General features: G+C 47.9%; 1 protein-coding gene across 1 annotated transcript in view; it reads right to left on the reverse strand.

Moving 5' to 3' along the window:
• Window positions 1-25,301, reverse strand: part of ubr4 (ubiquitin protein ligase E3 component n-recognin 4) — a 58,302-nt gene that overhangs the window by 14,602 nt on the left and 18,399 nt on the right. The window contains exons 33-76 of the mRNA XM_062540568.1: window positions 24,948-25,011; window positions 24,609-24,800; window positions 24,238-24,308; window positions 23,981-24,128; window positions 23,134-23,367; window positions 22,488-22,658; window positions 22,001-22,183; window positions 21,542-21,700; window positions 20,962-21,114; window positions 20,361-20,588; window positions 19,831-19,988; window positions 19,336-19,507; window positions 18,941-19,142; window positions 18,540-18,703; window positions 18,107-18,323; window positions 17,402-17,618; window positions 16,268-16,331; window positions 15,892-16,026; window positions 15,533-15,707; window positions 14,800-14,931; window positions 14,441-14,562; window positions 13,987-14,098; window positions 13,620-13,747; window positions 13,174-13,351; window positions 12,238-12,342; window positions 11,593-11,730; window positions 10,967-11,135; window positions 10,008-10,212; window positions 9,546-9,659; window positions 8,509-8,718; window positions 8,090-8,239; window positions 7,421-7,648; window positions 7,176-7,254; window positions 6,697-6,912; window positions 6,215-6,383; window positions 5,621-5,765; window positions 5,393-5,478; window positions 5,206-5,293; window positions 4,901-5,094; window positions 4,306-4,545; window positions 3,191-3,329; window positions 2,744-2,869; window positions 2,366-2,494; window positions 1,444-1,796 (exon numbers count right to left, since the gene is read on the reverse strand). Coding sequence (XP_062396552.1) covers window positions 1,444-1,796; window positions 2,366-2,494; window positions 2,744-2,869; window positions 3,191-3,329; window positions 4,306-4,545; window positions 4,901-5,094; window positions 5,206-5,293; window positions 5,393-5,478; window positions 5,621-5,765; window positions 6,215-6,383; window positions 6,697-6,912; window positions 7,176-7,254; window positions 7,421-7,648; window positions 8,090-8,239; window positions 8,509-8,718; window positions 9,546-9,659; window positions 10,008-10,212; window positions 10,967-11,135; window positions 11,593-11,730; window positions 12,238-12,342; window positions 13,174-13,351; window positions 13,620-13,747; window positions 13,987-14,098; window positions 14,441-14,562; window positions 14,800-14,931; window positions 15,533-15,707; window positions 15,892-16,026; window positions 16,268-16,331; window positions 17,402-17,618; window positions 18,107-18,323; window positions 18,540-18,703; window positions 18,941-19,142; window positions 19,336-19,507; window positions 19,831-19,988; window positions 20,361-20,588; window positions 20,962-21,114; window positions 21,542-21,700; window positions 22,001-22,183; window positions 22,488-22,658; window positions 23,134-23,367; window positions 23,981-24,128; window positions 24,238-24,308; window positions 24,609-24,800; window positions 24,948-25,011 — 7,062 coding nt within the window. The remainder of the gene's footprint in view (window positions 1-1,443; window positions 1,797-2,365; window positions 2,495-2,743; window positions 2,870-3,190; window positions 3,330-4,305; window positions 4,546-4,900; window positions 5,095-5,205; window positions 5,294-5,392; window positions 5,479-5,620; window positions 5,766-6,214; window positions 6,384-6,696; window positions 6,913-7,175; window positions 7,255-7,420; window positions 7,649-8,089; window positions 8,240-8,508; window positions 8,719-9,545; window positions 9,660-10,007; window positions 10,213-10,966; window positions 11,136-11,592; window positions 11,731-12,237; window positions 12,343-13,173; window positions 13,352-13,619; window positions 13,748-13,986; window positions 14,099-14,440; window positions 14,563-14,799; window positions 14,932-15,532; window positions 15,708-15,891; window positions 16,027-16,267; window positions 16,332-17,401; window positions 17,619-18,106; window positions 18,324-18,539; window positions 18,704-18,940; window positions 19,143-19,335; window positions 19,508-19,830; window positions 19,989-20,360; window positions 20,589-20,961; window positions 21,115-21,541; window positions 21,701-22,000; window positions 22,184-22,487; window positions 22,659-23,133; window positions 23,368-23,980; window positions 24,129-24,237; window positions 24,309-24,608; window positions 24,801-24,947; window positions 25,012-25,301) is intronic.

Here is a 25,301-nt window from a genome sequence, read left to right on the forward strand (position 1 = left end):
ACCTTCCACAGCGAAATCAATCACATTACAGTACAAATTACAGTTATTACGTTTTCACGAAAGGGCATAATCAACCTTCAAAACGATACCTATATCTAATGAATTGAACGTCATATTACTGAAATATAAATATTCAAAGGAGTTGAGTTCATCCTGTCATGCCAAGAGAAAAACGGAGAAATCTGCCTCTGAAGTTGACTGTCGGCTCAACACTCACGAACGCTTTGTAAGGTCGCCGCTATTTCAAGATTTACGGTACTTACTTGTATTTACAACGACACGGCGCGCGGATAGCTTGGTGGTCGTCAATGAGTGCATTTACCGTAAATATTAGAGTAGAGGGGGAAAAACGAGACGCCGCTAACATTCTGATGGAGTTACATTTCTCACCTCAAGAAACTCACGTTTTTAGACTAGAAAAGTTTTTCAGCGAAATGTATTCACGGCCGTACAGTGTAGACCTCCCACTGTTTCAAAACACACACAAAAAAAAAAATCCACGATTTTGCCACAAGTAACATAAATGGTCGTTTTTCTCGGAAACGCCTGTTGCGACAAGCGATTGGTTTTGCCGTGGAGTCACATATAGTATCCAAGATGGCACATACAGTAATACTTAAGATACAGTACCTAAGATAGTACTTAGTACTTAAGACTTATAGTATTTAAGATGTGCTACATAAGATGGTAAATACATTAGTACTTAAGATATAGTCCATAGTACTTGTAATGTAGTACACAGTACTTAAGCTATAGTGCTTAAAATAGTACACAGTACATAAGACATAGTGCTTAAAATAGTACATAGCACTTCTGCAGGACATAAGATAGTGGACAGTGCTTAAGCTGTAGCACATAAGCTGTACTACATGTGAAGTGTATGTAATCCAGTAGGCGGCTGGAGTCTCACCTGGTGAGGAGGCACATGAGCTGTACTACATATGAAGTGCATGTAATAGGTGTCTGGAGTCTCACCTGGTGAGGAGGCACATGAGCTGTACTACATATGAAGTACATATAAAAGGCGTCTGGTGTCTCACCTGGTGAGGAGGCACATGAGCTGTACTACATATGAAGTGTATGTACTGTAACCCAGTAGGTGTCTGGTGTCTCACCTGGTGGAGGCACATGAGCTGTACTACATATGAAGTGTATGTAACCCAGTAGGCGGCTGGAGTCTCACCTGGTGAGGAGGCACATGAGCTGTACTACATATGAAGTGCATGTAAAAGGCGTCTGGTGTCTCACCTGGTGAGGAGGCACATGAGCTGTACTACATATGAAGTGCATGTAAAAGGCGTCTGGTGTCTCACCTGGTGAGGAGGCACATGAGCTGTACTACATATGAAGTACATGTAATAGGTGTCTGGAGTCTCACCTGGTGAGGAGGCACATGAGCTGTACTACATATGAAGTACATGTAATAGGCGTCTGGAGTCTCACCTGGTGAGGAGGCACATGAGCTGGCGCACCTCCTCGCGCATGCCCCCGGTGCCGCGGCGCAGGTTGTACTCGAAGAGCTCGCGGATGAGGCCCTGCAGCACCAGGATCTGCCGGATGGCCGGGTTGGTGGCCAGCGCGCGCAGCAGCGTGATGCAGTGGCCGGTGACGGCCGAGGCGCAGCCGTAGCACTTGGTGGAGGACGTGTGGCCGCAGCCCAGCACGGAGAGCGCGCGGTACTGGCTGGCCGTGAACGTGGGCTGGTGGGCGCCCGAGCTGGAGCGCGAGGAGCGCGTGGCCGCCTCACGCTGCTGCAGGTCGTACTCCAGCAGCTCCTTACGAGACGCCAGCACTTTCTACAGGATGGGATAGATAGAGAGAGAGAGAGAGAGATAAAGAAAGAAAGGAAGAAAGAAAAAGAGAGAGAGAACATGAGATAAAGAGGACAACACACAGTCTCTCTGCCTGTCCGTGTTTTTGTTTTGAGTACTGCATAGCAACGTGACCATAAAAATATTCCTCCATGTGAAACACATTAACCTGGGGCCAGTGGGCATTACAGGACATAAATCATAATGACATCAAGAAATGTCTACTGTAGTGCAAGTAGGCTAATGACTTTGAGAAGACCAATGGCTCTCTGGATACCCTTTGAGCTCTTTCCCAATCATCCTTTTCCTTTTCTTTTTTTGTAGTACAGTATATGTGTGTGCTTCTTGCCTTTATTTAGAAAGGACAGTGAAACATAATAGGAAATGAGGGGGAGAATAAGATGGGAAAGGGAAATGGCCGAGGGTCGGATTCGAACCAGGACCCTCCGTGGACACTTGGACCCCAATGTGGTATGAATGCTGCAGACACTTGTGCCTATTCTATAATATGTCAAGTCTGGTATGGTGGCATGTGTAGTACAGTAGAATCCTACCTGGATGATTTTGGAGAGCTCGTCAAAAGAGGTCTTGCAGTCTCCGCTGTACTCCTGTGCCAGCTGCTGGATGTAGCGGTTGACGCTGGCCGTGGAGGTGCCCAGGCCTGCGCCCGCGCCCGTGTCGTCCTGGGGGCACACATACACACACCACTGACACGCTCCAGTAAGCTCACATAGTCAAATAGACATGCGGACACAGTACATTTCCAATCAATGTAATAATGTGAATAATAAAGCCTCCATCTTAACAAAAGTGTCACTGGAAAAGTCAAATCCAAACAGAATTACGAAATGCAAAGGAGGGGAAAAGTCTAAGACAAGAGCAAGTTGAGCTTGGACTTGGAGAGCTTGGGACAGATGGTCTTAGGGACCCACCTGTGGTTTCTCTGGGGCGGCCTCATTCACCTTGGACAGCAGGCTCTCCAGTTGGGGCCGGTGGCCCATGAGCTGGTGGTACACTCGGTCTGCCTTATCCAGCAGTGTGTTGATGTTGGTCACCGCCTGCCAAGGTCACACACACACACACACACACACACACACACACACACACACAAGGGCGTTAGGGAGATAAGGTTGTCCACCCGGCTGAGACAGCACATCATTGAATCAGACTGGAACAGAGCAGCAGTGATGGTCCTTCAACTTGAGCAACACTAAACAAATGAGCACAGATGCTCTAGTCAATGTTAATCAGCAGTGTGCATGGGCTTATGGTGTGTAGGCCACTGTCTGGGAGTGTGTATGGAAGTGTGTGTGTGTGTGTGTGTGTGTGTGTGTGTGTGTGTGTGTGTGTGTGTGTGTGTGTGTGTGTGTTCTTCTCACCTTCTTCCTGTCCTCTTCGTTCTCTATGGGATCCACAGCACAGCAGGGCTTGGCGTACAGCATGAAATCAAAGCGGGCGTATTTGCAGAAGCCACAGGCGTTGCACAGGAAGGGGTCCTTCTCATCGTAGTTTATGGATCTGGCAGAAGAGAGGGGCACAGTCAACATCAGCCAGACATCTCAAAGTCACACCATGGTTCATGGGGGAATTAGGGATCGATGCGTCTCGATGGCCCAATCCCAAAGTCCAGACTCACAGACTTTGCTGCGTGTCCTCGCAAAATTTGTAAGGGTTTAGGGCTGTCCCAATGTTTCAAAGGGCGTGAGGGTCTGAGTACACACTTACTGAGGCCTTTCCGTGGGTCCGCATCGGTGCAGACCAAAGGGAATTACCCACAGTTCAAAGCGTTGTTGTGTTTAAAGGTAAGCAACAGCACGACACACGTGCATGGTACAAGTGTCAGCAACGTCTTTGCTATTAAAGACTATTGCCAAAGTACATGTGATCTGGTGAAGTGCTGTCCCAATCCCATTTATACCTATCTGAGCCCAAGTGGCCTCACACACTCACTCACTCACTTAGCACCTGAGATCAATTAAGTCTGAGGGTGCTTTCACACCAACATCGTTTGGTGCGCACCAAACGGTCCATTCGTACCAAAACCTCTTAGTTTGGTTCGTTTTTGTTGGTGTGAAAGCATTAATCGCACTCGGGTGCGCACCAAAACAAGCGGACCGAGACCTCCAAAAAGAGGAGGTCTCGGTCCGCTTGACTCCGCACCAAAAGTAGACCTCTGGTGCGGTCCCTCTGGTGAGAACGCGAACTGGGGTCCAAACCATAGACTGTAGGTCAAAATAGTGAGTCAAAATTGGCGCCGATTTCTACCGGAAGATAAACATTGAGAAAAAAATCAATCAGACTAATTTTGGTTCGTTTTCTGGTGTGAAAGCGGACCTCACTGGAGTCTATATGCTACATAATAACAATTTCACTGCCTGAAGCGGACCAAATAATCGAATTAGTGGTGTGAAAGCGCCCTGAGACTCTTTAGTCCTTGGTCCTCAGGGCTCACTCTGGGATTCAGCCCATGCAACACTACGCTGAGCGGACCCACCTGCACTTGTGGCACTGGTACACGTTCTCTCCGCAGTTGCCACACACTCCTGGGTTGGCGGGCACGGACGCGCTGCAGCGCGGGCACTGCAGGGTCTCCGTGGAGGCCTGGTAGTTCTCGTAGAAGTCGGAGAACTCGATCATCAGGTTGGACGCCACGATGGGCAGGGGCAGGTCGATCTTCACCTCCGTCTGCCCGGGGGTCAGCTGCACCTTCTTGGCCTTGTGCCAGCGGGCCGGCCTGAGAGAGAGAACCAACAGAGGTCACTGGACTGTTGGGGTTGGACATCGTGTACATCAAAACAGCACTGCACACGATTTACTAACAGATGTACTTAAAACACAAATACACTATATGCGCCAATTTCAGAAAGTCTGAAATAGTTTAAATAAGTTATTATTATAGTTTATTTGATGGGGACAGATACAATATACATGACAAAACCATTATCTGACGCATATATCATAGTGTTTATAGCTAATGCTACTTTACAACACTTTTTGTATGCGGTGAAGAGATGGAGTGAGAGAGTGAGCGAGTAAGAAAGTGTCATTGAAAGAGGCACTGAGAAGTCACTTGAACTGCTGCCACTCACTTGTTTTTCAGTTCCACGATGGCCTGCACGGTTCTGTTGTTGTAGTACAGGTTGATGGTGCGCACCATCTTGGTGCGCTTGAGATCGCCGATCTTCACCGTGACTTTGCTGATGGTGTGGCTGCCGATCAGCTTGACCACCTGCTGCGTGGTGGTGTACCGCGTGTCCACCTTGATCGAGGACAGCTTGATGTTCTGCAAAACAGCGGCGGCAAATAGGTTTGAATGACGAAAAATAACTTTCAACATGACACCAAATGAAACGGCATCAGTCACAGAGCTGGACAGAGCTTCAGTGTTGCTTACTGAGAATGGCACTTCGGGGTTGTTGCAGACCAAGCAGGGATCACTTTCCAGGTAAAATCCATCAAATTCGACAAGCCCAGACAGGGTGCTAAACAGAGTGCGAAAACAAGAGGGACAAAATCATTAAAGCGGAATTCATTATGATTCCGTTGAGAAATTAACTTTGAAATTGATCTTTGATGCTTACTTGTAGATGTTGGAGTTGGGGTGGTTGGTGAGTATGTGGTTTTGAGTTCTGAGAATTTCCACAGCCTTCTGTGAGTATTCCTTCAGCTGTCAAACATAACAGACATGTCTTAAGGAATAGAATACGTAAGGTCTAGAGTACAATATTTTCTTACTGTACATTTACGTGGAAGAAATTTAAATGAGTTTGTTGGGACAAAACATTTCAGGACATTGTGTGTTGACTCACCTTCTTCTCCGTCTGTGGCGTCTTGAGGGAGAAGTAGCCGAGCAGGTCCACGAACTGGGCCGCCTTGCGTCCGTACGCCGGGAGCTCGGGCCAGATGGCCCACATGAGGTCCAGGAGCAGCTCCTGCTGGGACTTACTGGAGTTCCTGCAATAAGACAATTACAGGTGTTTTGTTTCCCCTTTCTCAGGTGAGGCAGTGTACAGGAATAATAGTGATACCGAGGCATTCAGACTTCAGGAAGAAGTTTAAAAGGAGAATGCCGGTCATTTTTCACATAGATCTCGGTTTGTTGGAGTTACTGAGTACTGTCGGCTCAAGCAACTCGAGCAAGGTAGTACAATTTTTTTGCATCGACAGTACTAGGTGACTTCGAGAAACAGTGATCTATGTGAAAAATAGAATAGAACAGCAATAGAAGGAACAATAACAAATTGCCAAGTTTTTTAATGACATAGTTTATGAAATGAATCGTTGTTCCAAGTCGGAAAAGTTATCCTCATCTGTACCTAGATTCAATAAACTGAGCAAGGGGGAGGAGATACAGATCATTTCCGCCGGTGTGTGTGTGTGTCTTTGCAGGTGTAGTTGTGTACCTGTAGATGTGCAGGGCCAGACAGTGGGCTTGCCAGCGCACAGACGACGAGTTGGACTCCAGCAGGAAGCAGCGCAGGAACTGGATCAGAGTCTCCTTGTCCGCAAACTTGTTGAGCTGACTGACCAGAGCGGTGCACAGCTGATCCTCCAGACTACCAGCGCCCTCTCCTGGTCAACGCAAGGACAAGCGTGCTCAGCTTCATCACAACACAACTTTAAACCACTCTATGTCCTTTAACTGGATTTTATAACAATCACGGACATGAATCTCAGTTTTAAATAACGAAATTAAAATGTTTCAATCACTGGAATTAAACTATTATTATGAACTAAACAATAAAAAGAGGCTCCAAGTCAAGAATTGTCATTGTATTAAAATCTTTGTCTAATGTGCCAAAAAAGAGTTTCCAATAGCTTGACACTAATGATAATAGAATGATGATAGACACTAGGTGACTGCTCCCCCCTCTCTCCCACTCACCCTCCTTCTCCTTCTCCTTGTCCTCCTTCTTGCTCTTCTTGCTGGAGGACTTGCTCTGGGAGGACTGGGAGGCGCCAGAGCCGCCGCCGGAGCCCCCTGAGGAGGAGGCGGCCAGGACCTTACTGCCACACAGGGCACAGGACAGCAGCTGCAGCAGCACCGGGGACACGCCCTCGTCCACCAGGAAGCTCACCTGCAGCAGGAAGTACAGCACCGCTATGGACAGAGAGGGAGGGAGGGGAAGAGAGGGAGAGTGTTATTTAGAGAAGCAACACACACACACACACACACCACATGGGAGAAGACATCTTACTTATTGACAAATGACTCTGTACTCTAGATAATCAATTATGGTGTGACGTATTGCTAAACAAACGTCACATCTGACAGCTTCTGTTTTTGATTGACAGATCAGCCGTCGTCATGAACTAGACAAAGGGCCCTCAGGAACACATGCTGATGAGCTGCTCACTACTCACACTCATCCTTCATGCAGAACTTCTGCCAGTTGATGGTTCTTTGAGTGGCAATTTCTGCACAGGCCTTCAGATGCTCCATCTGGGAAAAACAAACAAATAAACAAACAAATCAATAAAAACACACACACGCACACACACATTCAATAAATCCCAACAAACTTTACTTTTAATTTTTACACTAAACTACACGTTTATGTTTCTAACTAGCTTTAAACAGCACCAGAGCCCAAAGCGGCGGCGCTCACCAGGCTGATGAGGGTGTCGTACTGCAGGGCGGAGCCGGAGGAGGCGGTGACCACGCCGGCCCTCAGGAAGATGCCCTGCTCCTCCAGCAGCTTCTTGATGCCGCGCACGTGCGAGTCCAGCGTGTGCAGGTCGCGCAGCTGCCGGTACTTCTCCTTGGAGCCGCAGATGAACAGCAGCAGCTTGCGCACCTGCCGGCGCACAAACGGCGTCTGCTGGATCATCAGGTACTGCAACGACAGAACAGGAGAGGCAGTTAGCACACTCAAACACCAGCACTAACACAGAAATATTATTTGATATTTATGCTTTTAGCAAATGCTTTTATCCAAAGCAACTTACATGTCATTTATATGAGCAGGCACATTATAGAATAAGATCATAAATAAGGCATATTCTGATCACAGGTCAACATGCTACTGCTACTAGACCATCTTAAGTTATGGTCATGAGAAGAGCTGCGGAAAGCGTCACATTGGTTGCTTTTCAAACATGCCCTCCGCAGTATATGTGGCTCTTGTTCAGGTGTATGGACCAACTGCTTAACATCCGCAGAACATGCGGACTTATGCCTATGTCTGAAAGCAGCTTCTAACTTCTAAGAACAGTTACACACTACAGTGGTAGTATAAATGGGAGAAGGAATGTAAAGAAAAGACAAGTTAGGCTACCTCGGAGAGGAAGTAGAACCAGGAGTGGTCAAAGATGGGGGGCGGGATGCGGGGGTTGGTGTCGGCGATCTTCTTGATCTGGTAGGGCAGCCGGAGCACCATCTCAGTGAGCAGCTGGGAGTAGGCCTCAAACACGTCAGAGGCGTGGCCCTGTGGTGGCACAGGAGGAGGAGCAAGACTGTTACACCAACATCTCACAAGATACGGAGAGGTGATCATCCATAAAATATAGAGTTTCTATTCAACTGTGCTGTTCCTTATCATCTACAACAATCCGATAGTACCAACCACACATAGATATAGAACGTAAGAGTAAACATCTGTTCAAAACGTCACTGTCTTTGTCTTGAACTCTCTCACTGTGGCTGCAGCTGGCCCTCTGAGACCCTGTTCAGGCTGGACAGCAGTGACCGGCGTACCTTGACATACTGGCGCAGGAAGAAGGGGCTCATGTCGGGCGGGGAGGACGAGGCGTGGGGCTTGAGCAGCTGGCTGGCGGCCGCCGGCTCCTCCTCGCCCTGCTGCGTCTTCCAGAACTCCAGCAGCGACTTGAGCACGTGCAGGCAGTAGTCGATGGCCCCCAGGCTCAGCAGGGCCGTCGCCGTGGCGTTGGAGATGAGCGACGACGACTGCAGAGAGAAACAGGGAGGAGAGAACGAGGGAGGAGGAGATCAGTGGTCAGGTACCATCATTCAAGGGCTGATTATTTTACAGGACTTCTCCCTTGAACTGATTTATTGTACACTGCACTGACTTTAGCATTTCTGCTAATGCATACATGCAAAGCGGACACTGCCACTGTACTCACAACTTTTTAACGCTTCCTCCAATTTCCTTTATCCCACAGATTAATTATTGCACATGGTGCAATGTGCATCAACTCAAATCATATGTAGTTCTGTGCGGATACATTATGCTTGTACAGCTATGCTACATTGTTGGTATTCGGTTATTAAGTGATGATGTAATAATGGGATAATAAACAGTTTTCCGGGTCCAACGGCTTTCAAACTCACATGTTATTCTCCATAGACAGTCAAATAAACTATTATTTTCCGTTATTCTGACTAGCCTTTAAGAAAATGTTCATCTTATACGGAGTTGTTGCCTCAATCTAATCAAATCTATATTTTTGCGGAAGCCTGGACGTTACCCATTCATGTATCATCTGGCTGCATAGCTACAGTGATTACTTTGTTAAAGTTTAGCGATTTTGTTTTAAAACCGCTAAAACGAAGGTGGTGATGACAAAGTTTACAAGTAGCAAAACCCGTCTGGCTGCGCTAATAAACGTCTTTTCACAAAATAGCTGCTGGGTCCGTGACGTCGGACTTAACAACCGAATAGCCATTCTCTTCATCCTGTAAGAGGACCCTACAGCATTACAGTGAGCGGTGCTAAGACATCAAGCGTGCACAGTGAGCGGTGCAGGGAGCATTCGGGAATGACGGGGTACCTCGGACGAGGACTTGGAGCCAGACTTGGTGCGAGACATGAAGACGCTGAGGAGCCTCATGATGACCAGGTGCACCTCGTTGATGGGGCTGCGCTCGTTCTTCTTGGACACGTCCTGCTGATCCCAAACACAAACACATGTGCACACGCATGAGCAGGAGCTTCGCACAGGCCTCAGGGGACAATACGCAAGGAGCTCCACACCATGGAGGACCTAAATAGCTATGGTTGTATGTGTATGGTAGGTGTGTATTCAGGCAGTGTGTGTGTGTGTTTGTGTTTGTGTGTGTGTGTGAACTATGGAATGAAAATGAGCTTTGGCTTATTTGCCAATATGCTGTTTTGAGGCTCTGGCTCAGCTACGACGTGCAGAGACAGGGATGTGGGGATGTGCAGGATTTTTATGGTCTTAATCTGTGCGTGCGTGTGTGCGTGTGTCTGAGTGAGAGTGCGCATAATGGACCTTCTTGTGCATGCCGAGCTCGGCGATGAGCTGCGACAGCAGGTCGTCCAGCGCCCCCTTGTCCTTCTCGTCCTCTCCGTCCAGGTCCGCGGTCAGCATGAGGATCACCTGCATGTAGGGGATGGCGCGTACGCCCCCCACGCTGTGCAGCTGGGACAGGTGTTGGAGCAGGCGCTCCAGCAGCATCAGACGCACCATGTGCAGCCTGCACACACAGGGGACAACACAGGAGGACTTAGTGCCTGATGCAGGCACAGTACATCTTCACATACTGTGTGCACATCAAGTGATACGACAATACTACAGCAAAGCTATATCTATATCTATCTATCTTTGAGGATGACCGTAGGTCAAAAGGTAAGATAGGATATATTACTTGAATTTCAGTTTTGCTTATGTCAATACATTTATTTTCAAATTTAAGAAACTTCTTTTCTTTTAATAAAAGAAAAAAAGAAACTTAAAGTAGCCACACCAAAGCCATCGATATCTCAAAGTTGCGACAGCCGTTGACTTCCATGTTAAAGCCAGATTAGAGCGGTCACGTGGTTAGTGGGTAGACTCAGTAGTTCCCTCGGTCCCTGGTTTACTACGGGATTGACAGCAGCGATCGCATTAATATTTACGGTAAATACTTGATGAAAATTACTATAAACTGCATTTCCACATATATATACATTACTCAATGAAAATGCATTATTATGCACACGACTATAAGTCATGTAGAAAAGTCGTATTATATTCATTCATTCTCAATGGAATAGTTCCCGGATGTGCCGCCATTGTTTGTTCACGGGAGTCAATGGTAGTGTCGCAACTTTGAGATATCGATGGCTTTGAGCCACACTACACCAAAACTGTAGAATAAGCTGTAGGGATGGTTTAAGAAAAACTAGTTGATATCTTTTGAAGAATGGTCCACTCATGAGCCCAAGCTGAGTGAGTGTGAGAGTGCGGACCTGTTGCTGGTGTGGATGTCCCCCTCGGTCTCTCCCTCCCCCTCGGAGCCCTCTCCCTCCTGCTGGGCCGTGGTGGTGCTGATGGCCCCCGTGCTAGAGCTCACGCTCCCGGGCCCCGCTGGGTGGCCCTCACCTGCGGTGTCCCCGTACGCACTGCTGCGGCCCGACACTGGAGGAGGAAGAGAAGACATGCGCGCACACAAACACACACACACACACACACACACACACATACAAAGTCAAGGTGTTAGTCCCCTGACAAGGCTTATGAAAAGTTCGTAGGCGAATAAACAAAGAAAATCTGAAGAGTGCTGTCTTTAGCTTCTTTCATTCATCAAGGCTTATGAAATGATAGGTGTCGTCTGTCTTTACGACTGCCTGAGCAGAGAAGTGTTGCCCTACTCTGATGCATATGCTTTGGTAACAATCTCCATCATTCCATCTGGTTCACCTGACTACTTTGAAGTGAATCTCAGCATTAACACAACGTATAAGGAGGGGGCAGACCTGGCCAACAAAAATAAAATGACCAGCACCAAAGCTCCATCACTATTTATTTTACTATACTTTTCAGGTGGAGGGGCCAGTGGCCGCTCTCTCTCTCTGGGGTTGTGTGAGTGGTTTACCGTTGTGCTCTCCGGCCACGGAGTCGATGGCGCTGCCGCCGCTCTCGGAGCCCACGCTGCCCCCGTGCTCGGCGGGAGAGGTGCGCAGCGTGGAGCCGTCGGTGGCCGCTGTGCTCCCCTCGTCGTCCGAGGCCGGGGCTGAAAGCAGAACCAGAGCTGTTACAGGGGAAGAACACAGCAGGCTTTGCTAAGGGGTCGCTCTACACAGGGATACAGCAGTCACCTCACAACAACACTCACACATGACAACAAATGCTTGACAAAAACAGCAACAACAAAAAACAAACAAACAGCAAGAATGCAAAGATTTACCAAAAGACATAAAACCAAAAAGTGGCAACGTGTGGTTAACACACAGACACACAAAAAACATTAAATGCAAAGTTTACAAAAAACAGCATAAATAAAATACAAAAAAGTAGAAGACTATGATGAAGTGTCATGTTATCTATATAAGTTTGACAGTCAACCATTATGACACAACATATAACATACAATATCTGTACAGCTACAAATATACATCTTAGTCTTCCACTTAGCATTTCAGTATCTGTTAACGCTTACTGCGCATACAGTATATGCAATAAAGGATGGGAGTGATGGTGTGTAAGGAGAGATGACTGGGGAGAGTGGGCTGTAGGTTACCTGAGGCGGTGGTGTCTGAGAGGGTTCCTGCATCCAGCGATGAGGAGCTGGGGGCCTGGCCAGACAGACCCAGACTCTGGAGACCCAGAGCACTGCTGCTGCTGCCTGCACAGCAAACACACACACACACACACACACACACACAAAAACACTTAAAACCCTGAGCACATACCATCTACTGGCACACATAAATACATATACATACAGTATATGAAAATATATATGCAAGACAATGAGTCCATGTATTCAACATATGCAAGTAGCTTTGGATAAAAGCGTCTGCTAAATGAATAAATGCAAATGTAAAATAGCATTTCAGAATAATAATACTGCAAAAATATTTAGTATAATTCAACTACGATATATTGGGGAGAAGTACACAAATGATTGCCCTATTCACCAAGATCTACCAAGCACAGCTGATAAAAGAGCAGATAAAAGAGCATGTTAGATACACAAGGGAATGATTTTATTTTCAGATTCTATCAAAATGGCCCTGTATGAACTGGACAACACACACTGGCTGTGTCCGCACCTCTCTGCCTGACTTCACTGACTGTAAAGTGATGAGCTCTGTTAAAGCTCGTCTCTGCGTCTAGGAGCACTAGCATGAGAGGGTGATTAGAGTGCTGCGGACCTAGTCTCTGCGTCTAGGAGCGCTAGCATGAGAGGGTGATTAGAGTGCTGCGGACCTCGTCTCTGCGTCTAGGAGCACTAGCATGAGGGGGTGATTAGAGTGCTGAGGACCTCGTCTCTGCGTCTAGGAGCACTAGCATGAGAGGGTGATTAGGGGGAGCACTGAGGACCTCGTCTCTGCGTCTAGGAGCGCTAGCATGAGAGGGTGATTAGGGGGAGCATTGAGGACCTCGTCTCTGCGTCTAGGAGCACTAGCATGAGAGGGTGATTAGAGGGGGGAGCGCTGAGGACCTTGCTGACCTTGCTGGTCCTGCTGGAGGCTGAGGGCGATGGCCAGCTCCACCATGGTCTCGTCGTCCGCATCCGGAGGGATGTCCAGCATCGGGGGGAAGCCTTCGGCCCCGGCCAGCAGCGCCTCCAGGGGCGACGGGTTCCCGTTGTTCACGTTCTCTGCCGTCTCCAGGACCATGGACTCCGACTGCAAGGGGCGACAGAAGAGAGAGGACTATGTAACACCCGTCTGCTACAGACCGGGCCGACCAGAGTGCTACAAGAGGAGAAGATCTTCACTGAGCTACACAACCTATACGCAAACTTTTAAAACTAACTCTACCTACAACTAACTCTAGCTATTTTTTTTATCTTTTGCTACATATAGCACCTTTGGGATTGTTTACTCTGGCTTGTGCAAAGCCAAGTAGCTGAGAGTCCACAAGAGTGAAAGCTCCCTTTGGGGCGAAACTCACCACCATCTCGAAATCGCCGTGATCCTCGCTTTGCTCTTGGCTCTCCTGGCGGCCACTCTCTCCCGAGGTCATGCCCGACGGCTGCATTTTGTCATCAGCGTCGTCATCGTCGTCATCATCTTTGTCACCTGGGCGAGAGAACCAGTGATTAGGAGACACACAAACAAACAAATAGGCACCAAGCACCTTCAGCTGGCTGTTTAGCCAATTTTACAAAATAACAGCGGAAGGATGCCATCCAGGGACATGACCCCTTCCGATTCTCAGGAAACTACAGCTAAAAGCACAGTGTGTTGCCCATTGCTCTACTAACTGACCAGTGCAAGCTCCTGAGCGGACGAGACTGGGGGAGTGGTAGAGTACGTACCCATGGGTGTGTTGGAGCGCGGCGGGGAGGGCAGGGTCACGTGGCGCCGCTTGTTCCTGGGCCTCAGCACGCGGATCAGGGCCTGCTTGCAGGCGAAGCTCACAGACGTGTCCTGTTGGGAGGGAAACACAGACAGAGGCTTCGTGGTCAGTCACTGATTAGCCAATGGGAGGCCAAGACCAGCACACACAAGGCAGAACCAGAACTGGGTTGCATTCTGTTGAAGTCTGCTTTTTTGTGAGGAGAACTCCAGCAGCTAGGTAGCTACAGTGCTACACTTTTATTTGGGGGCATCATTAAAATCATGCCCCTGGAGTGTAGCATAGTAGCTGCATGGCTGCTTTAATGCTCCTACAAAATACTGGTGAAGACCACTTTGGCAAAGTAAAGCAAAAGATGAGGAGAAAAGTGTGCAGATCAATAGTTCAGTCATCACTAGGTTTTCAGAACTTACTGGACACAGCAGCATTTGCATGTAGATTTTGGATGCCACATTGATGTAGTCCAGTTCACAGGTGCAGTATCCATGGATGATGTCCACCAGAGCATTCACTGTGGCTTCGATGTGGGTAAGCCCTGAAAGGACCCATTCAATACAATCATTTAAATTCATACAGTTTACCACCACTACTCAGAAATTAATCAAAAGTGTACGTCTGAGATTCTCAAATCTGGGCTGGCCCACATGGGAGAAGCCTTCTAACTCAATGCTCGACCAATATAGTTGAATTGTGTGTGAAGTGAAAATTTAGATCTCTAAACCGGACCCAGGTTGGGGGATCTCAACGTCTATAACTGTGTGGGACTGTGTACCTGGCAAACAGGCCGGAGCCAGGAAAGCATTCTTTGGTTTGAGTGCGTGGAGCTTCCAGAAGTTATTCACCAGCTGCATGATGAAGTTGCAGCCCTCGCCGTCAGCCTGCTTCTGGCCATCTTCAGTCATCTCTGTGGCAGACATTAGACATGATCACTACAATACAGCAGCATCTGAAATCCACATCTATCGGACTCAAGACAGCCCTGCTCCCTTAACTATCCAAACAGGCTAATCAGCTTTCAACAGGCTACATGCACGAGAGGCTCTTCAGTTAGCTCATTTATTTCCGATGGAGTGTTAACTGTGTTACAATGGCATCTTCTGCTCCTTACATCTTCACTCTGAATATCTTGTTTGCCCAATAGTAACAATTGTACCACGCATAAATCCTTCTTCATCGAAACATGCCGTTTTACTAGGTGAAACACCCAATCGGATCCGTGTAATTACATGAACAATAGCAGCAGGTTCAGACACACCTGGCTTCATTGGAAATGAATGAGCTACCTGAAGAGCCTCTCGTGCATGTAGCCTATTCATCTGGCACATGAATACACAGAATGACTTCACCTCCTGAGTCAGACACTAATTACATTAACGGCAGGTTCAAACACACCTGGCTACATCGGGGGAAAATGAGCCACCTGAAGAGCCTTTTGTGCATATAGCCTATTCATTTGGCACATGTATGACTCAGGAAGTGAGGTCATTCAGGTGAGAGGGCTGTACCTGATTCGGCGTGGGGGAGTTTGGTCTCGGTGAAGTGCACCAGGTTGTTGGGCCTCATGATGGCGATGGAGCGGGCGGTGATGACCAGCCTCTGGAACACGTCGGGGTCCAGGTCCTTCATGTCCTTACTGCAGCTGCTCAGACACTGCACCGCGTTGCTCAGCAGGGACTGGTCCTGCAGGCCAGTCAGGTCATCACACACACACACACACACACACACACATATATATATAGACAGACACACAGGCAGACATACACACAGACACAGTGTCAGGATTTCCCCGCCGTTTCTACTGTTCAAAATGCTGAAGAGCGCAGCCAGAACAGGAGCGTGTTGATGTGCGCGGCGTGTACTGTACCTTGTGGTTGTGGTAGGCCACGCGGCTGGTGTGCAGGCTGGCCAGGAGCCCTTTGGTCTGCTGCTGCACGCCCGCAGGGGTGGGCATGGACAGCAGCTGGGTGGCCAGCTCCAGAGCCGCCGTCTTGTTCTTCTCCTGCAACACCAACAGGCCCAGAGACACACACCGTAAATACAGCGTCCTGTTACGGACATGCGCTTAAAGGAGTTCTGTAGAAAGCCTTTTTATACTTGTCAGCTTTCTGTTTCTTTTTGTTGTTGTTTTTTTACTTCCACATGAGTCATAAGGACTTATGAGGTCTGAATGCTAAGAGCCGTGTTAACACTTGGTCAACAGGTCAGAGCACTAGGATGCTGCTGCAATGCACTCTCCTCACCTTCTCAGTGGACGATCCCACCGCAAAGCAGCTTTCCAGCGCCTCCAGAGAACTGACCACCAGCCTGAGGACATACAAGACAGCAGTGACCAAAGGGACGAGAGAACTCCGGGCATATTCTCTATGAGAAGTAGACTACGGCTAGTACAAACAGCAGTAGCAGTAGCAGCAAAGACCAAAACACAAAGAATCACATTGTTGAAGGTATGCAGTAGCATGAATGCTTTCGTGAGGGCAGTACTCAAACCGTTCAGATCTCATCAGTTACTTCAACAGAAACAAAGCTTCCATTGTAAAACTTCAATCACTTCAAAAACACAAGCCCCTAATTTACGATGGCTTCAAATCTTACTTTGTGTCTTCAAGTGTACACACAAACACACGCACACACTACACACACTCCCCCACACTAAACACACGCGCGCATACACACGCAAACGCGCAAACACCATGCAAACAAGCAGAGAAAGGGCGATTACTAACCGGTCCAAGGTTGATAAGGACTCAGTTTCACAACTTTTTTACCGATTTTTTGATTTGGGAGCAAAGAAAAAGAAAAATGTGTGAGGATCACAAGAAAGAAACATGTAAAAAAATGATTATTTTTCTTTAAAAGAATGTCAACAGAGGAAGTCGTTAAGCATGCAATAACAGGCCATTAATGACAGCAGCCATGCACACAAACAAACAAACAAACACACACACACACCTCTAGGACAGGTAAGAACATAGCCCCTCACCTTCTCAATAGGGCTACAAACACAGACACACACACACACACACACTCCTCGCCTCTATACACTAACATAACATTCAGTCCCATTGATCACAAAGACACTGGAGAGTAGGGATACATGGGTAAATATTGCACAGTATCTCAATAGCATCTGTGACTTCCGTGTATACACAACAAACACATTTGTGTGTAAGTACAGCAGACTCAAATGCATTCTAACATTTAAGCGTGCTTTGCACGAAAAAAACAAAAAAGTGACAAAAAGTAACCCACAGCTACGTACGTCATGTCATACTGTTGATCTCTTCTGAGAACAGATCGATTTGACAGACATACACACACACACACACACAGGGACAAACGCACACACACGGCAGAGTGCGTGTCGTTGGTCATACCTCTCCAGCACGGTCCCGCTGGTGGAGGCGGGGACGGCGATGTCGCTGTCGCTGGCGCCGTTGCCGGGGTTGAGGTTGGGGCTGCACACGTTGTTGACGGAGGCCGACGGGAAGTCCTCGGGGGGCTCGTCCGGCCAGCCAAACTGCTCCTTGGTCTTGCCGTAGATCTTCAGCGAATCCAGCATCGTCACGCCAGCAGGGTCCACCGAGGCTCCGACTAGGAAAGGGCAGAGAGGATGGAGAGAGGGAGAGGAGCAATGCATAGGGAGAAGGAGCCATTAAAAAAGGAAAGGTGGATAAAAAGACAAGAGGAAGGGAAGAAGAGATGGAGGACAGAACAGAGGGAGTGTTAGTGTGAAATGCATACAATGCATACAAAGCATACTAGGAAATGCACACCATACATATATGGTTTGTATATTTTGTTGTAAACTTGTTGATAGAATTGCTCTTACAAGCTTAAAAATGTTTTTACCATGTTGTAAGTCGCTTTGGTTAAGCGTCGAATTGATATTGTTATTACAACTAATTTGCTTAATCACCTATTGTAATGTTAATATTTTGTAAGTCACTTTGGCCAAAAGCATCTGCTAAAGTGAATTCCATAACCATAACATAGCAAAGCTGAACACAATGGACAGCAAGACAGAGAGAGGTAGACCAAGGGTGTTGGACTGAGAGCCTCCAGAGGCGGTGGGCTCTTACTGAAGACGGAGAGCTTCTTGTCAGCCTGCAGGGCCTCCTCGCGCGTGAAGGGGAAGTCGAACCAGCGCGAGCGCGTCAGGTTCAGCTGCATGCTGCGCCCAAACACCTCCACGTAGGACGGCGCGCGCTCGATGGCCTGCGTGCCCACCTGCACCCGCATGCCCGTCATCACCATGGAGCTGTTGTTGTTCACCACCTCCACCGTGAAGCCGCCAGGCTGAGGGACCAGAGCAGAGGTCAGAGGTCAAACATTAGGATAAAAACATCAAACATTTTTCCATTGGACAATTTCCTTATAACAGCACTATACCAGCAGGCACTTGTACAGTAGTGCAAGTACCTTTAACAATATAAAAGGCATTCGGCTGTATAGTGCATATGGAGGCATGATGTGGATGACTGCCGTTTAAATGTACTGAAATGAAACATGTACCTTGGTGTTGGCCACATACATCCCGGTGGAGTTGAGGCGGTGTTTGATCTGCTGCCCATTGTAGACCTGCAGCAGGTCGTTCCCGCCGTACTCCACCTCGGTCAGCTGCTGGTTGTGCTCAAAGAAATCCACGGGGAAGGTCATCTGGCTGGACGTCCTTGTGGCTGGTGAAGCAGAGAGAAACAAGATTCAGGAGACGGAATAAACTCAGAGGCAACATTTGCTCAACGCACTTATATAGACAACAAAGATTACTCTCCAATTACTCTCCCCAGACTTATTTTGAAGTACCGTCAAATTGAAGGTAAACAGCAAAATATTTGTCCTGGATTTATTCTGGATTAACCAGCAGTACAAAGCGCAGACACACACACACACACACACAAAGCTGTAGCACTCACTGGCGGCGGCGGCCTTGCGCTTGCGGACGGGCTTCATGATGCTGATGACGCTGCTGGGCTGGAGCGAGGGCTGCAGCCAATAGGACGTGTTCTCCACGTTGGCCATGTAGATGCGCAGGCTGCCGTCCTCGCACAGCAGGATCATGGTGGTGCGCTGCTGCTCGTTACTCGCCGTGTGCCGGATCGCCACCATGTCCTGGATCTGATGGAGGGATGGAGCGAAGGAGGAGAGGGGGGCGTGAAGAGAGAGAGAGAAAAAGAAAGTGTTTATTACAGTGCACAGAGAAACACTGAGCACTTTTAACACATCTGAGAAAAGAAAAAGTGAATGAAGGAGTGGGCACATGCATCCTCCATTTCCAACTAAACCCATGGAAGCTTGTGGTTGGACAAACCTTGGCCTTGGCCGGCAGCGTTTTGATCTCCTGGATGAGGAAGGTGTCCGGCTTCACCATGATGACCAGGGGGATGCCCGTAGTCTGCTGCACGCAGCACACCAGCCCGGGGTGGTTCATCACCTCCGACCACTGGCACAGCGCGGGGGACGTCTTACTGCCCCCGTTAGACCTGCAGGGGGAAAACAGAACACATCATCATCTACTACCAGAGAGAGACAGAGAGAAAGCAGCCGCAGGGTGGAATTCCTGTGTCTATACAAATAACGACACAGTTTCTCTATAGTTCGTTATCTGTAGCATTTTAAGTAGTATCATAGCATAGTAGTCCATCTGGTTTTCATAGTTTGCAATTAGCTCAATTTTTCATTCATAACAATAAAGGGGGGGGGGGGGGGGGGAAGTCTTAATTTTGGCAAAATACTGTTCATGCTTTCACCACAAACGCCACTTTCATGGCACAGCTTTGGTCTCCCTTTATGATCGTTTGCTTACCCTTTCACATTGATGGTGAAGAGCCTCTGCATGTCCATGTTGCTGCGGTTGACGGTGGCGGCGAAGGACTTGCCCTGGCTGTAGCTGAAGAAGAGCATCTGGAGCACGTGGGAGTAGTACACGGACACACCGCCGCCCGCCACCTGCCCGTTACTGTCCTGTAGACACACACGTTCACACACAAACATTACTGGAGTCTGCGGTTTATTTGAATGGCCTAATAATCTCAACCTGAAGCTGAATTTACGTTTAGATTAAGTTGAGATAATTAAAATGATTACATTACCTATAATATTGTTCTCAGCTCAAAAACACACTTTGTTTTCATATATTTCAATGCAAAGAGTGTGTACTAATCTTCATCTCTTTTCATGACAAACCTTTAACAAATTCTTGGTCTTTGTAAAAGGATTAACTTTATCTAAGGCTGAGGTGTGTTTTGTTTTGCTTTGTCTTTGAGAAAAGCACTATATAAATAAAAAATATCATCATCATCATCATCATCATCATCATCATCATCATCACGGTACCTTGAGGTCCTCGTGGTTGATCTCCAGCACGTTGGTGACGTAGAAGGGCCCGTGTTGGGCGCTGCTGGACTCGTCCATCACCTGTGTGTACATGTAGCCAGCAGACGACATGATGACGATGATGTTCTTGCCCTCCTCGTTGAACAGGAAGGTGGCGTCGCGGATCTTTGAGCTCGGCAGCAGGAAGTAGTACATGGGGCTCAGGGCGTCCACGGACAAGTCATAAATCTGGGGCACAACAACACAACACAGATACAGATCAACTGGAGCTTGAACGACATTATGAGGCTAACATTTTTTAATAATTTGTGACATGAACGAGTTAAAACATGTTTTAAATTGTTTTGGGATTTTTATGTCCTTTCATCGTATAAGACAATGAAGTGAGTGGCAAGAAAGAAAGAAAGAAAAAAAGAAAAAAGAAAAAAGAAAAGGTTCATCATGGGGTGAATAATTTGGAACATGAACGAGGTAAGACCGTTTTGACAGCACACTCATTTCTATGTTGACATGACTGCTGCATTTAGCAATGGTTCATACCAGAGCACTGCTACAAATGGACTCCCCAGTGACCAGTGGCACAGGAGGTTAAAGTGCTTACCTTGACAAAATCGGCCGTGATGATGGCCAGCTCGGTCTGGGAGCCGGGCAGCCAGATGGCCTTGATGATGAAGTTCCCGGTGGCCAGCTGGGGGTGCAGGACCAGGTGATCGGACACCGAGCCCGTGCTGCTGAAGGTCAGGACGTGACAGTCCTGCAGGGGGCGCCAGAGCACAAACCAGTCAACATCATGACAAGTGACAAACAACATTATTCTGCATGCCAATCTGAAAGGTAGAACTCAAGGGATGCAAACTAGAGGAATTTCTTCTACGATCTAGCATCAAACAAGAAATAAACCCTCGAATAACAATGTAAGGTTTACAAAAGTGCTGATATTATCGTTTACCCTGTGAATTCAAAATTCTAAGAATATCAGCATTAGTCAGCTATTCCGAGGGGTTGAGCGCCTTGTATACTGATTCTTACTACATAATCAAACAAGTCGAGTGATCAAGGCCGAGCAGTAATTGTACACTTAAACTTAAATGCACGCAAATGAAAAGGTAGGAAACTGTGAAAAAGAATTTCCCTAAAGGGAAAAAGGGGCGGTGAGTGTTAATGTCCAGTGCGTGTCTGACCTTGAGTCCGCAGACGGCCAGGTAGTCCTCGTTGCAGGGGTTGCCGGTGAGGCTGAGCACGGTGAAGGGCACGGGGGCGGAGGCCAGGCGCGTCAGCGTCAGCTTCCTCTTGCTGGAGTCCGCCTGCTTCAGCAGCGCAGACAGCTGCAGCACCGTGATCTGGACACAAGAGGACAGAGGGGGGGTCAGAGGAGTCTCAGAGAGCAGCAAGGTGACTGACCGATACAGGACCAAGGTGGACCTCTCAACAGAGATGACCGACTATGATAGGACAAGTTTCTCATCAAGTTCTCAAAACAAAGTTTCTCACAACAAAGGTTTTAGAGAAAACACACACACTTTCCCAGAAGGACAGACTAACGACAACAAAAAAAACACAGACAAAGATGCTAAAGGAAAATGTATGTGTGTACACTCGCATGCACCACACACACACACACCCACAGTCCTGGCGCTCACCTTTCCCTTCTCGTGGCTGACGGCGAGGTGCTGTCGGCGGCCGTGCGGCGAGGAGAGCACGCACATGGCCACGCGGCGCAGCACGTGAGCGCTGATCAGCTGGCGGATGGTCTGGCCCTGGTCACCGCTGTAGTTCATGCGCACGTTCTCGAACGCACCCTCCTGGGACCCCAGCGTGGGCACCTGAGGGGAAGACACACACACACCCAGACAGAGCCCCGGTTAACACCACGGAGCAACACGATGCTATCTCAGCAGCATCTACAGTATGGTACAAGTGATTTCTTCATTTGTTTTCCAACTTAGAAAGTGATAAAAAGTAACTAATTCAATAGCCTAAAATACATTTTAAAAGGGTTTTAACAATTGATTTACTATACAAAATGACTACGAAAAAAGTGTTTGTTTAACTTAACTTCATGCATTAAGGTGGAAGCCATACAAGACAATAAAATCTATAACTGAGTCAGTAAGTGTGCGGGTGTACCATGAGCTGGTCGGTCATCTCCACGCTCTTGTCCTGCGTGTGCAGCTCGTTGAGGGCCTGCTGGGCGCGGCTGCTGGAGCCCACGGCGGACGCCTGGTGGAAGTTGGTCTGGATGGCGTCCATCAGGAAGATGAGCATCTCCAGGATCAGAGCGGCCGTGCTGGAGCTCGACTGAGAGAGAGAGTGCAGAGACAGGCAACACACATGTAATTCACATCAAATACACTGGGGCCAATTCTACAGTTACAGTAAGTTCTGACCCTCATCCACATCAGCCTATTTCGCTCTAATAGTAATAGGAGAACAACACAAGTGGAACTGCAGATGTAATTTAGCCTGAGGCCAACTAACTGGAGCAATGCATCAATTTATGTTTTAATTGTACACCGTCCCTTACAAATAAAACAGAAATGTAATTGAACAAGTCAGCACTACTTTAGACCTAAGTTTAAGTCATATTTTGTTAGATTTTAACAAAGTCCTACTGCACAATTAGGGAATAAATATTTAGTATCAGCAGCCACTTCAAGCATGACGTGCAGTGGAACCCCAGGAGGATCATATCTTGAAAGGGCACATCCACCACTGAAGCCTACACTGCTAGTGCAGTACCAGGGCAAGCCCACTGGAGGGCGCTGTTGCTCACCACTTGTGCGAGCAGGTCCTCGCGGCAGCCCTCGATGTTCTTGCACACGCTGCTCTTCTTGGGCTTCTCGTCGTCGCCGGGCTTGCCGTCGCAGATGGTCACCTTGGCCTTGTCGGCGGGCGAGGCGTTCTGGTGGCGGATGGCGCTCTCCGGCATGCGCAGCTCGCTCTGGAACGCCGACGACTCCTTCATGGTGGAGCCCATGCCGCTGCTGGGGCTACGCTTGACCAGTGCCTGGACACACACACAGAGAGAGAAGAGACACAGTCAGACAGGCAGTTGGAGGCCTAAATAGCCCATGGTTTTAGTCTAGAAAGAAACAGACACAAAGATGAGTGAGAGACATGGTGGACATGTAAAAGGACTTGAGAGGGGTGGGGGGGCCTGGTTTTGGTTTTTGCGTCACAGCATTCTGCTTCCATTCCAAAACAAACATGCATAACGATATAAGCTGTCTTTGTTATGGCAGCGTTTACAAGTATTGCAACAAAGCAAGACAAATAATTTGGATGACAACTGAGAGTCATGCAAGACAGATGCGTGGTTTCATTTCTCAAGCCCAAAAACAGAAACAGAAAAAACTGTTTCAAGCCTTCGACAAGACTAAACAAAAACAGCAAGACAGACGCATGGTTTAATTTCTCAAGCTGAAAACAAATGAACAACAACAACAAAAAAAAAAATTTTACACCTTCGACAAAGGCTGAACAGAAACAGAAACTGAAATGTGTGTGACTGGTTGGGTTGGTTGATTTTTTGGAACAAATCAATGGAGAAGTGATTTGCAATCCAAAGTTACCGCAGCTGTTCTTTTCCCATGGTGACCTGAGGAGGTATTCGGTCTCACCTGGCAGCTGCCATCCTCCTTGGCCCCGCAGTCACAGAAGAAAGAGCCGTACTTGGCATAGGAGATCTCGTGGTCTTTGTGACAGACCTTGGCACACACTGTGCACACACCTACCCCATCCACCATCTTGCACGTGTGACAATGGTACCTGCGCAAAGCCACAGAGTGAGTGTTAGTCATATATATGTGTACATCTACATATGCACTAACTGAAAAAGGCTGGGAGAAGTAAGTGGGGGAGAGGAGGCTTTCAATACCAGTGCTGGTTCATGAACTCCTTCTGAGTGATGGTGAACGTGCACAGCTTGTTACAAAGGGAATCTTCATCCTAGAATAGACAAGAAAAAAGATGACCATCAGCAATGGTTTAGACAGCAGTATTCATGTAGACACTGCAACAACCCAAAATGATTCAATAACAATATTCAGTGCTATGTGCAATGCTATAATTCCATGACGATTGAAATTTTGTCAACGTTTTTTTTCCTTTTTCCTTTCCAGGGACAGCAGCTGTAAAATACTCGTGGCAAACATTTACTCTAGTTCTTTAATAGTAGGTCAAAACCAAATGAGCCCCAAATACAAAACGTCAAACAGTAGACAAACGGTCAACCAGCAGACTTCTTACCGAGTCCTCCGCTTGGGAGTCCTCCTCCTCCACAGCCAGGTCCTCCACCCAGTCGGAGTCGACCTCGATGGCCTTCTCCTCGCCCTCCACCAGCAGCTGGGACGAGCCCTGGCCACTGCTCTGCCTGAGCGCGTTCATCACGTCCGCCAGGTAGGAGATGATGTGGCAAGCACACTCCAGCATGCTAGCGTGCTGCAGGAGAAAGCACAGGGCCAATGGGGGTTAATCCAGAGACAAACAGACTGGCTGGGCTGTGAGCACAGTGCCAATGGGGTTTAAACCAGAGACAAACAGACTGGTGGGGTTGTGAAACGGTGCTGTGTGGAGAGGATCACTTACTTTGCCTTGGGACACGTTGGCGGTCACTTTCTCCACAACATTCTTCTGGAACAAGTACTTTTTACTGTGGGAGATGTGGAAAATCAGGGTTGGAGCATGATCCAATAGTCCAATAGTAACTAGAGTATACTACACTACATATGTGACCCTGCAAAGCGAAACCAGTCACTTTGGTCAAATTTACCAAATTAAGTTATTGTGATCACATGAAAGACCATAAACTAGGCTTTCCAACGATATGTATATCGAGGGTATTTGAGAAACTATCGCTAAGATAACCGCATTCAAAGTTGACATGGTTCTCCCGTCACGACATGCCAGAAAAGGAGAAATTCTCATTTTTAAGCGGCGTGG

Source organism: Sardina pilchardus, chromosome 7 (genome assembly GCF_963854185.1).
Source record: "Sardina pilchardus chromosome 7, fSarPil1.1, whole genome shotgun sequence".
Taxonomy (NCBI): Eukaryota; Metazoa; Chordata; class Actinopteri; order Clupeiformes; family Clupeidae; genus Sardina; species Sardina pilchardus.